Source organism: Ahaetulla prasina, chromosome 2 (genome assembly GCF_028640845.1).
Source record: "Ahaetulla prasina isolate Xishuangbanna chromosome 2, ASM2864084v1, whole genome shotgun sequence".
Lineage (NCBI taxonomy): Eukaryota > Metazoa > Chordata > Lepidosauria > Squamata > Colubridae > Ahaetulla > Ahaetulla prasina.
The window spans coordinates 156,333,029-156,345,795 of record NC_080540.1 but is presented as its reverse complement, the minus strand read 5'-3'; the positions used below and the strand labels follow the sequence as shown (position 1 = coordinate 156,345,795).

General features: G+C 38.9%; 2 protein-coding genes across 9 annotated transcripts in view; one reads left to right on the top strand and one right to left on the bottom strand.

Annotated features, from left to right (window-relative positions):
* Positions 1-1,222: 1,222 nt before the first annotated feature.
* IL23A (interleukin 23 subunit alpha) lies at positions 1,223-10,768 on the top strand. The gene is made up of 5 exons (XM_058167927.1): positions 1,223-1,321; positions 5,786-5,869; positions 9,937-10,114; positions 10,360-10,379; positions 10,456-10,768. The coding sequence occupies exons 1-5, from the start codon at positions 1,223-1,225 to the stop codon at positions 10,603-10,605; spliced, it is 531 nt and encodes a 176-aa protein (XP_058023910.1). The 3' UTR covers positions 10,606-10,768.
* A 750-nt stretch (positions 10,769-11,518) lies between these two features.
* STAT2 (signal transducer and activator of transcription 2) overlaps positions 11,519-12,767 on the bottom strand; it is a 42,259-nt gene continuing 41,010 nt past the window's right edge. For 6 of the 8 annotated variants that reach the window (XM_058169552.1, XM_058169553.1, XM_058169558.1 and 3 more), the window contains one exon: positions 11,519-12,688. In XM_058169552.1, coding sequence (XP_058025535.1) covers positions 12,495-12,688 — 194 coding nt within the window. In that variant the 3' untranslated portion in view covers positions 11,519-12,494. The remainder of the gene's footprint in view (positions 12,689-12,767) is intronic. The other 2 variants (XM_058169559.1, XM_058169560.1) reach the window with 2 other exon arrangements.

Here is a 12,767-nt window from a genome sequence, read left to right as displayed (position 1 = left end):
AAGAAAAACAGAAGGAGCATTAGGTATGTTTGCTGCTTTGAGTTATTTATAAAAATAACAAAGGCACGATGAAAACAAAACAAAACAAAACAAACAAACTATGGCTTAGTATAGTATGTAAATTCAATCAATTATCTGGGTGTATCCTTAAGTTTCTTCCTTTTTTCCCCTCATTCTAGATAGGGATCTTTTCAAGTGCATTCTCTTTTTGAGATAGGATTGTTTAGAAATAGTTACTATAATTTTTGGAAATAATTATGATTTTCTCCTGGAAGAGAGATATCAGATTCATTCTAATAACCACTTTAGAAAGAGAGATGAAACAAATAAATAAACAAAAAGGTGACTTTTGTGCCTCTTTTGCTTGGATGTATTTATGAACTACCGTATATTTATGAGTTATAAGATGGATTCTGATCTTTTGGACGCTGAAGTTTTGTCAATTGATTTTCGAGAAGAACTGTTAGATTCTTCTCTTTCTGTCTAGTGTTCTGGAAATTCTCTGCAAACACTCACTATATGTTTATATATTTTCTTAACTCAGATTGCTAAATTTTATTCTCTTTTTGAACAGAGCAAATACATAAACATTCATAATGTAACGGGATGGATAGAAAATCATTTGATTCCCCAAGGAGAAGCAAAAGGTCTTCTGAGTTGATGTCAGTCGGAGGACAGCAGATTAGATTCTTTTTTTTCCCTCTCCCACAATCATTTTCTAATTCTGATAAAGATATTAGCTGGGATCACAAAAATACTATGGGGTTTTTCTCTGTGTTTATGTTTACAGGTAGGGAGAGAAATGGGGATTTATGATTTGCCCAAAGGCATCATTAGGCAAATGAGCTGATCTCTGAGGTTACTGATCTTTGGAGAGCCCAAAAATGGGTATCACTTCTGCTTTTCTGGTGGACTCACTCTGTCACCCTAATTGTTGGCCATATCAGGCCACAGTGATCCCTGACATCAGTGCACTTGCAATACCACCCCCACCTGTCTCCCCAGGGGTGGAATTCCCCGCTATATGCCTGAGTCACCTATAGTAGCAAGATAAATATGATCCTGGTTCCTCTGACTCCCAGTATCAAACAAGGTCCTCCAGCATCACTTCAAGTTCAGTCTAAAATCTTCAGAGATGATGCTCAATGCAAGGCATCCCTTGCAGGGCAGCCTTCTTTGCCTCCTCCTCCTCCTCCTCCTCCTATTTACTGCTTCGAGAGGAATGAGGCTGCCCCGGGAAAGTGATATAGATTGGCAGGGTTGCAAAACTGCCTCGCAAGAGATCCTCAAGCACCTGCAGAAGCTGAACATAACTAAAGTGGTGAGTAGGAGAACGGTTTGACTTCTTCACAGGATGCAGTGGGACCAAATTCCAGATAGGAAGAAAAAGGATACAGTGATTGGGAGAATCTCATCATGAATATAATTATGTAGGTTGTTCTTAATACCTTATGGCAAATTGAAACGTTTGTTTGGGCTTAGTTAGTTGGAAATGACTGAGCTTTCCTCCCCATTGAGTGATCTGAATAGGACTACAGTTTTAGGGTGGGGTGGGGCATCACAGATGAGATCTCCCAAGTCGAGGTGAGGCACTAAACTGAAAACCTCAGATGCATCCTTGTAGTTTTTGCAAGCTGTGGTTTTTGATTTGCCATGTTGTGCCGAACCAGTTAGCTGTAGTTTATTGAATAAACTCTGGTTGAGCAAAGAAATGACTTAGAGGGATGCAAAAAGATGGCCGTAGCAGTTGTAAGACGTGAGGTTGGAATTTGGATGCGGAAAATTCTGATCCAAATGTCAACCCCATTCATATTGCATCCGAATACTCTCCAAAGGGCATTTTCTTTCCCACAATGCAAACGGTAGTCATGTGAAAACAGGTGCCTGATTTCATTTAAGAGCTTGAAAGGTATGTGTGAAAGGTTAAATACATCTTCTCCTGATCTGGAGATCCTGCTTGGACTCATTTTCTGGAAGAATTTTCCTTAGCCTAAGGCTGGGATATGTGGCATCTTCCTGATCAGGAGACATACAAGAGTAAAAGGCTCCAAATCGAACCTTTTTTTTTTCCTTGGGTGAAGTCAGGTCAGAAGCGACATGTGATTTTGTTTAACATACTTGTACATTTCTAGCACCAAATATAGCTAACATGATTAATTTGGATGTCGTGTTTAAGAATGTTAGAATTGTCAATTATTGGAAGGCTCAGCTGCCTGTCAGCCTGGGCCCTTTACTAAGAAAAGGAGCAAGACAAAGGGAAGGCAACTTCCAGTTGAGTTATTGATAGAAGAGAATATTTGTAGGTCAGGGCTGAATTGTGGGCACCAAACTCTCTGAGCTTGGTGCTTTTCGTCCAGACAAGGACCCCACAACTGAATTGTTTCTTTTTGCTTAAGGACGAGAATTTGGCTGAAGAAGGAGGTTTGTTTTCAGGATTCTAACAGGAGAAAGTATTGAAAAAGGGGCATCTCATGAGAAAACTGACAAAATTTGAGAGCAGGCTTCATCCTAGTATGAAGAAAATCAGGCAAGAATTGGGAACGTCTTAAAATCACACTTGCCATGAATTAGCTCCAGATAAGGGCTATTCCTCATAGCCTCCGAACCCCAACATAAAGATGCCTCTCTAGTTGTTAAAAGATTCCTTATGCCCTCTTTATATACTGTAGCCAGTGTTCAAATACCATTGTTATGTTTCTCCCAGCATATGTCCTTCCATAGAAAATAATTACACAATGAAGCTGAGGATGGGATTGGCAGCCCTACTGGCAATTTTAGGCTGCTAAGCAGACTTTTTTCTTCATTCTCTCTCTCTCTCTCTTGCTCCCTCCCCTCTCTCCCATTCATTCATTCTCCCTGGTTATTTTAACTTGGACTGCAGGAAAGAAAACCTAATTTCCATATGACTACCTTTCAAATATCCACACAAGCCCCTCTGTCACCTAAGCTAGGACAAGTTAGGGATGCTACTATGAAAATATGGTTCTGGTTGTCTTCCAGGAACCACCAAGATACATGGTTAAGAATAGGAGCCCCCTCCACACTTCTGCTAGCCCCCTCAAATGGATGATAGTCACGGAGTAACAGTTTACTTCCTTTCTTTCTGTCTCGCTTCCTTTCCTGATCTACTGTCCTTCCAATCTGGTAACTCGGTAACAGCCTTTGACAGGTACAGGCAGTCTTTGAGACCAGAATTTCTGTTGGTAAGCAAGGTAGTTGTTAAGTGAGCAGCACCCAATTTTAAGACCATTTTTGCCAAAATCGTTAACCGAATCACTGAAGTCATTATAAATGAATCAACTGGTCATTAAGCAAATCTGACTTCTCCCATTGTTTATGGTTGTCAGAAGTTGGCCGGGAAGGTCTCAAATGGCGATCACGTGACCCTGGGATGCTGCAAATGCCTTAAATACGTGAACAACTGCCAAGTGCCCAAATTTTGATTGTGTGACCATGGGGCAGCTGCAATAGTCATAGGTGTGAGGACTAGTTGTAAGTCACTTTTTCAGTGCTGTCGCTTTGAAGGGTCCCTAAATAAATGGCCGTAAGTTGAGAACTACCTGTTATCCTTCAGGAAGATAGTTGATGCAGGTGATTTAGGGGACTCTACCAACGGCTTCCCTTAATTTTTCTCACATTAAATGTAAAAGGTCATCATCACACAGCCATCTTACCTAATACCCATGAACCAATGTAATCAAGAGTGAATACAGAACAGAATTCCCAATATTGTACATCCATCAGCACATCTGATGAAGAAAGTGAAACAAAATCCAAAACCTGACAGCAAATGTTGAAAAAGCCGTTCTGAAATATTTTCACGTAAAACGGTTTACTGAAAATCTCAACCACTTTTGCTCTTATCTAGAACATTCTTATCCCCTATAAAACAAATCTGATTCTGATATTTTTAATATAACTCTCCCTACCTGTAACTTAATACATTTTTTTAAAGTTTCATATTCGATCTTATTGCTTTTCATTTTGAAACCACATGCTCTGATGCAACTGCTGCTTTTCCCCCTACTTGTCGCTCTAGTATTGCGGCATTGGTTGGCCCCTGTGTTCACATGACTAAGGGGGAAAAACATCCTTTTCCCAATGCTTAGCCACACTGATGTAGCATAACTGAAAATATTCAGGCCCCATGAATCTGAGATAAAATGATTTTTAGGTGCCCAGGGTTCATCTGTAGCCAAGGCTCTGCTGAATGGGGCCAGGATAGCTCAGGCAATAGAGAAGCCTGTTATTAGAACACAAAGCCTGCAATTACTGCAGGTTCGAGCCCGGCCCAAGGTTGACTCAGCCTTCCACCCTTTATAAGGTAGGTAAAATGAGGACCCAGATTGTTGGGGGGGCAATAAGTTTACTTTGTTGGATGCTGTTGTTTGGTAGCATTATTTATCATTAATTATTTCATTAATATAGTTGAATTAAAATTACAGGTTTAATAGATTAATTTAATTATGCATATTATTAAATATTAACTTGTCAATTACAAAAGACCACAGTGTTTGGATTTACATGTATACCAGTCCCGGCCACTGGGCCGGATGCGTCACACACTGGCTACACCCATGGCCGGTTTAGCAAAGGGAAAAAAAAGTCCCGATACATCACATGACGCCACGGGTTTGACACCCCTGGTGTATACTATACCAATACATTATGAGATCCTAGGTTCTTGGGAAGGGCTTGAAGTGAATGAGGGTTAAAATCAGCTGAAGAACTGGCAGCTGTGATTTCATGCTGCTGTGTATATCATCATCATCATCACCTGTCTATGTCGGTCTATAGATAGATAAAAATACCAACTCCAGCCTAAACATGTGGCTGACTTTGCAACAAACCATAAAATATTAAGCTTTTATGCCAGAGACTCCTAATGACTCTTGGTGGCTCACAACAAACCAAGAAATTACAATAAAACATAAAAAATGAAGAAAAATATAGCAAGTATGATATAGTCAAAGTCTCCTCCCTCACCAACGGCCTCGGTGAAGAGCAAATATAAACATACTGTTAAGCTACTTGCCCTACTCGTTTTCGAGACCAATTTGGATTCACCTTTGAGTTGTCATCCGAGACCTGTTTTTTATTTTTCTGATCACTTGTATTCATACATCTGTGTCTGTTAATTTGTCACTTGTGACTAGATTCAGAGGCAGATTAGGCTCCTATGAAAGACCACATTTTGCAGTTCAGCTTTTCTTAAACTGTCACAACCCACGCATGGGTCATAAGGCCCATTTCTTAGAACTGCTGAAATTAAAATATTTTGCTCACGTTTTCCATTTGAACTTTCTCAGTCTAATCTTTTATTAAATTTTAGTCTGCCTTTTTTCTGAGAACTCAAGGAAGCTGTAATTTGGGAGAGGGTCTCCCCTCATTTTATGAGCATCACATTTGTGAAGTGGATTGGTCTGAAAGTGTGTATGGCCCAAAGTTCTAGGATCATGTGAGCTTCTGCCTCCTTCGTCCTACTCAAAAAAGATTAGAAATGTAGACCTGGAAGGGATCATTTAATTTTGCACATATCCAAATCCAAATGCTTGAAAAATGGCTGCAGTGTCTTTACTTGAATACATACAGAGAAGCAGGTGGAGGGGGCTAGACAGACATTTTCTACTCAATATAATTTCAGAACAGAAAAAAAAAAGCCAGGTGAACAAGATTAAAGATAAGATATATATGGTAGGGATGGGTGTATTCCAACATTTATTTTTGTTTCAAGTATGCTCAATGTACATCTTTATATTTAGTGCCTCTATTTTTTTTCCCCTAGGAAAAACCGTTAAACATTTCATTTCCTCGGCGGATTGAATGCAATGATCACTGTGATCCTGATTCTTTGGGCAAGAATAGCATGGTAATTATGTCTACCCAAATCAAGGCATATTGAAAAGCTTAAAAATGTCACAAACAGTAAAACAATATTTCATTCTACGGGACTGTGATTTCTGTAATCTTGGTGGTTTTTAACTAATCCAAGAACAATTGAAAATTGGTTAAGTCTATAACTGTTTATTTTATTTTTTTTGATACATTTAGATCACTTCCCCTCTAATGATGTAGAGTTTCTAAAATCATCCAGTTGTAACTGTACAAAAATAATAGTTATGCAGACAGGCTTTATATTTACTTAAGCAATGGCTGAATGGTACTATGAAGACATTGTAAATTATGGATTTAATTGTACAAAACAGAACAATAGTGCTTAAATTGTGTTCTAAGGAAAAATTATGATTATGATCATGATTTATCCCTTGTCGCTTATATGTACATTGAGAGCTTATACACCAGAGACAAATTCTTTTTGTCCAATCATACTTGTCCAAGAAAAATTCTGTTCCGTTCCATTCTATTTCATTCCATTCCATGTTATTAGAACACAAAGCCTGCAATTACTGCAGGTTCGAGCCCGGCCCAAGGTTGACTCAGCCTTCCACCCTTTATAAGGTAGGTAAAATGAGGACCCAGATTGTTGGGGGGGCAATAAGTTGACTTTGTAAAAAAATATACAGATAGAATGAGACTATTGCCTTATACATTGTAAGCCGCCCTGAGTCTTCGGAGAAGGGCGAGGTATAAATGTAAACAAAAAAAAAAATGAGTTCCAGCCAATTAACCTAAATTAGGTATGCTTCATGGGTATGACATCTTGCTGGATATTATTTCTTTTTCTGGAGGATAATTATGGTTCGTTGCACAGTCAGCCAGATATTTTAGACTGGATCTGGCATTTTTAATCCTTCCCAAGGGATCGGGGTGGATTAGGTGGATGCTGTTGTTTGGTAGCATTATTTATCATTAATTATTTCATTAATATAGTTGAATTAAAATTACAGGTTTAATAGATTAATTTAATTATGCATATTATTAAATATTAACTTGTCAATTACAAAAGACCACAGTGTTTGGATTTACATGTATACCAGTCCCGGCCACTGGGCCGGATGCGTCACACACTGGCTACACCCATGGCCGGTTTAGCAAAGGGGGAAAAAAAGTCCCGATACGTCACATGACGCCACGGGTTTGACGCCACGGGTTTGACACCCCTGGTGTATACTATACTAATACATTATGAGATCCTAGGTTCTTGGGAAGGGCTTGAAGTGAATGAGGGTTAAAATCAGCTGAAGAACTGGCAGCTGTGATTTCATGTTGCTGTGTATATCATCATCATCATCACCTGTCTATGTCGGTCTACAGATAGATAAAAACACCAACTCCAGCCTAAACATGTGGCTGACTTTGCAACAAACCATAAAATATTAAACTTTTATGCCAGAGACTCTTAATGACTCTTGGTGGCTCACAACAAACCAAGAAATTACAATGAAACATAAAAAATGAAGAAAAATATAGCAAGTATGATATAGTCAAAGTCTCCTCCTTCACCAACGGCCTCGGTGAAGAGCAAATATAAACATACTGTTAAGCTACTTGCCCTACTCGTTTTCGAGACCAATTTGGATTCACCTTTGAGTTGTCATCCGAGACCTGTTTTTTATTTTTCTGATCACTTGTATTCATACATCTGTGTCTGTTAATTTGTCACTTGTGACTAGATTCAGAGGCAGATTAGGCTCCTATGAAAGACCACATTTTGCAGTTCAGCTTTTCTTAAACTGTCACAACCCACGCATGGGTCATAAGGCCCATTTCTTAGAACTGCTGAAATTAAAATATTTTGCTCACGTTTTCCATTTGAACTTTCTCAGTCTAATCTTTTATTAAATTTTAGTCTGCCTTTTTTCTGAGAACTCAAGGAAGCTGTAATTTGGGAGAGGGTCTTCCCTCATTTTATGACCATCACATTTGTGAAGTGGATTGGTCTGAAAGTGTGTATGGCCCAAAGTTCTAGGATCATGTGAGCTTCTGCCTCCTTCGTCCTACTCAAAAAAGATTAGAAATGTAGACCTGGAAGGGATCATTTAATTTTGCACATATCCAAATCCAAATGCTTGAAAAATAGCTGCAGTGTCTTTACTTGAATACATACAGAGAAGCAGGTGGAGGGGGCTAGACAGACATTTTCTACTCAATATAATTTCAGAACAGAAAAAAAAAAGCCAGGTGAACAAGATTAAAGATAAGATATATATGGTAGGGATGGGTGTATTCCAACATTTATTTTTGTTTCAAGTATGCTCAATGTACATCTTTATATTTAGTGCCTCTATTTTTTTTCCCCTAGGAAAAACCGTTAAACATTTCATTTCCTCGGCGGATTGAATGCAATGATCACTGTGATCCTGATTCTTTGGGCAAGAATAGCATGGTAATTATGTCTACCCAAATCAAGGCATATTGAAAAGCTTAAAAATGTCACAAACAGTAAAACAATATTTCATTCTACGGGACTGTGATTTCTGTAATCTTGGTGGTTTTTAACTAATCCAAGAACAATTGAAAATTGGTTAAGTCTATAGCTGTTTTTTTTTTTATATACATTTAAATCATTTCCCCTCTAATGATGTAGAGTTTCTAAAATCATCCAGTTGTAACTGTACAAAAATAATAATTATGCAGACAGGCTTTATATTTACTTAAGCAATGGCTGAATGGTACTATGAAGACATTGTAAATTATTATGGATTTAATTGTACAAAACAGAACAATAGTGCTTAAATTGTGTTCTAAGGAAAAATTATGATTATGATCATGATTTATCCCTTGTCGCTTATATGTACATTGAGAGCTTATACACCAGAGACAAATTCTTTTTGTCCAATCATACTTGTCCAAGAAAAATTCTGTTCCGTTCCATTCTATTTCATTCCATTCCATGTTATTAAATATATATGATGCCCCTCTCACTGATAAGGTGACTCTAGAGATTTCTTGCATAAAAATCTATTATGGGTATACCAAATTTCCCTAAAAGTTGACTTGCCTGATACAGAAATACAGTATGCAGAGAATGCATCTCATTCACAAAGTCTTCATGAGATGGCCTGAGGAATCTGGCTAATACTAAATCCTTTGTGCCATAGCTGCAGGATTGTCCTTTGAGTCGATGAATGTGAAGGCCGCTTTTATGAAAAGGGACAATGTTTATAGCTGGCAATCAAAGAAGAAGCAGGGCCAAGATGGAAGAAGAGGTTTCCAACTTTGCATGAGAAAAATTAATACATATCTGATCGCATTTTCTTCAATAAGCAGCCCCAGTCAGACTTCATCTTTCATATTTAGTGGAGGTCTCCAAACTTGGCAACTTTTAAGACTTGTGGACTTCAGCTCCCAGAATTCTTGGCTGGCTGAGGAATTCTGGAAGTTGAAGTCCACGAATCTTAAACATCGCCATGTTTGGAGACCCTCCCGATAGTTAGGAAAGCAGAACACCCATTCTAAAGGATATGTTTTAAAAGCAGCTTTGAGGCTGGCATTTTAAAAGTTGGCAAGGAGGGGGGTAGAGGAGGGAAAAGATCACACAAGTTCTGTTCTCACCAGAGTGTGAGAGCAGAATGGCTGTCCAGAAGATTGCCAGCACCTGTGCTGCTTTTGTCCTGTCTCTTTAAGCCCCCTCCTCACCTTAGCAAGGCAAGGTTGCCTATAAAAGCTGAGTGTGGGGAGAGAGAGGGGTGTGGGGCAGCCCGAAGCAACTTGGATGAGATGTTTTTTTTTCTAGCAGCACTAGTAAGGAGTACTAGTAGGAAAAGTAGCTGTGGAGAAGTGTTTTAATGTTTAATAGTATTGAAGTGCTTCTGTGCATTGTCTAGGGACCTGTGATGTTGGCTCTTTTGGGTCTTGAGCCCATCAAATTGAGTAGAGTTAAAAGAACCCATGACACAGAGTTCCCCAACCGAGTAAGGAGGGCCATACAAGGAAGCCTGTAGTTTTAAACAAGTTCCCTCTATTGAAGGATCTCCAAGTTTGGTTTGTGAATCAAATTAAAATGACCACCAGCTTTTGTTCTCTCCGTCTTAGCTGTGCCTGATGAAGATTCGTCGGGGCCTTCACCGTTATCAGGAACTTCTGACACAGTATGCAAAGTCAGATACTACAACTGGGCTCCGAACTGCTATGTCTAATTTGTTGCAGCTCCTTCAGGAAGTAAGTATGTTTATGAGGCAAAAGGAAGACATTACAGGAACACTGCAACAATGCAAGTGCAAGGACTTGTTATCATTACCTTACTACTTCTCATGAAGGCATTGACAATGTTAGGAAAGGCTCTTATTTTTACAAGGAGTAAAGTTACATCCCTTACACCTCTACTGTTCTCATAACCACACTGTAAACACAAGAAAATCGGGCAATTCCTCAAGAGGACCTATAGCTCCAAATGTCCCCCTTCAGCCCTGTTTAGTCACTGGCTCAATTCTGCCAAATGATTTTCTGTAATTCGAGCATCCAAACGCATTGCTGGGGTGTGCATTCACAAGGACTGACGCCTTGATAATTGGGTAAAATGCAGATCTGACTTATGTTCTTCTCTAACTACAGGAGGAAAGCAGCAGCCCAGCCAAAGAAATTCAAGAATGGGAGAAATCGCATGTAGTGGATGTCATCTTACAGCGCCTGCAGCTGTTTGCAGTTTTGGTAGCACGCATCTTTTCCCATTGTGCCGCATTGAATAGGGATGCAACTATCTGAGTTAGAACAATTCCGTGGTGGGAGAGAGAATATTCCATTATAAACCTTCACACACATGCACACATTATCCAGAAAATACAATTCATTCCCTGGGAATGCAAAAATCAACGAGACAGAGAAGTTGAGGGAGGGTGACCGGGGAGAAACAGGGTGTGTCTATTATATGCTCTTATTTATTTAATATACTTATTTAATGTATTTATTTTTATTTATATGGCTCAATTCCTGTCGTGCACTGTAGTGCTATGTAGTGACCAAGAATGTATAGGAAAACTAAGTGCCAACTATTATCATCAAAAGTGGGAGGAATCACTCAAGAATCTCACACTTTTCATTTACAATGTAAAATGTATGTTCATCCTTTTTTGAGGGATTATGAGAAGTGTTTTGTATGATTGACTGCAATAAAAAGCTATTATTTGTGTAGTTGAAATGAATTCAGCAGTTCCGTAAATGGAAAAAAGGACATAGAGGTGAGAGACGGCCCCCTCCTCTCTAGTATCCTACAGGGGCAGAGCAGAATGATGCCTGAACTCATCCAGTGCTGCACTATGCAAAGTTAATATAACCGAACTGCTTTCATTGACATCTTTGATACAGTGTTGGAATGATGGGAACTATGGGGGCATCATTGATAGAGAGACTGGATTCCCACGACACTTTCCTGGAACCTTCCCTTTCCTCCGGTGGTGTCCCACGTTAACACTTCTAGTTCAATGTTTTATAATAAATCAGAATTTGCCAAACTTTTAAAAAGTTTAAAAAACTGGAAGACATAATGCTGTGACAGCTGTGCTGCACTAGTAGGCCATTCCTACGATTTATTATCACAGACTTCTACATCTATATCTACAGACTGTGCCTCATGCTTGATAGGACAGAAATACCAAAAACCAGGAATCTGACAATGATCTGAATGTTTTTATTAAAATAAAAGGAGTGAAAGATCCCAGAATTGCAGAGGGTAGTAAAAAAATCACACACATGCATTTGAGGAAAGGGTTCGTGAGGATGCAGCTCGTATTTGCTCAATTTTACCAAAGTACACTTCGATCTAGTTGGTCCTTGCTACTTCTCCAAATGATGGGAAATTCCAGAACAGCTTGACTGGGTCAGCTTCCCATAAAGTATGCAAACCGAAGCTGTATTTTGTAGCATCTGTTTATTTACAAATTTACAGCTGAGAGGCAAAGCAAACAGAAATGAAAGCTCAGTATTATTCATTGATTACTGTCATGGTAACTCTAATTCTAGCAAGCAGCAACTCTGATTTTTTTGAAAACAACAACAACACACCTGCTAATAAACTAGATGGATGCTGAGCCCTTAACTCAAAAGGTCTCCATCTGACCCAAATAATTGAATGAGCACATCATTTGTATATTTCTGGGTGTCTTTTTCACACTACTTTTCTAGATTCTAGTAAATTATTTTTCCTTTTCCCAAACTTGATTTTTGCAAACCCTGTAACTCAAAATGAAGAGCTATTTGACTTTTTCTTAATTTGGTCCAAATATAATCAAGAGTCAGTCAACATGCAAGCCTTTTGGAAGTCAACAAATTTCAGCTTTCATGAATTCTATAAGGGTGTGCGTGGGAGGGAGAGAGAGAGGGAGGGCTCAGCAATTCCAGAGGTTGTCCAACCCTTCATCCCTAGCTTTGTCCCAATCCAGGCATAATTGAAGAAATAGCTGTTAAGAAAAGAACTTAAATGGTTAAATAGTGGAAATTTATGGGAGAAACTTTTGTCCAAAGATTTGTGGAGAGGGCCTAAGAGAAACCAGAATATATTTTCCTATATGTCAATGCCCTTGATTGTATATTATAAAGATATACAACAAAGAAAGAATGGGAGGATTAAAGGACATGTAGAGAATTGTATGTGTGTCTTATAGACACGGACCTACTTCTACCTTAGCATAGAGCTTCATTAAATCCTCAATTTCATTTCCAGGAATATCATTGCTTATATTCTCAACACTGAGCAGGCTTTGGAAATCTGGGTCATCCACCTGCAAGTGTGGCATATCAAACAGGAGGGAAGGTTCCTGTTGCTCTTCATTTGACTGGCAAAGAAAAGGATCTAAGAAAAAAGAGAAAGGGAGAGCAAATCAGCCAAACTAAACTCAGAAAGACAAATGAGAGAAATCCAAAAGTAAAGA

What these genes read in the sequence shown, in the direction of transcription:
- IL23A (XM_058167927.1), top strand. Translation starts at nt 1,223, where the DNA reads ATGAGGCTGCCCCGGGAAAGTGATATAGATTGGCAGGGTTGCAAAACT. An exon ending in AGCTGAACATAACTAAAGTG is followed by an intron (nt 1,322 to 5,785) that starts GTGAGTAGGAGA and finishes TTTTTCCCCTAG; the next exon opens with GAAAAACCGTTAAACATTTC. An exon ending in CTTTGGGCAAGAATAGCATG is followed by an intron (nt 5,870 to 9,936) that starts GTAATTATGTCT and finishes TCTCCGTCTTAG; the next exon opens with CTGTGCCTGATGAAGATTCG.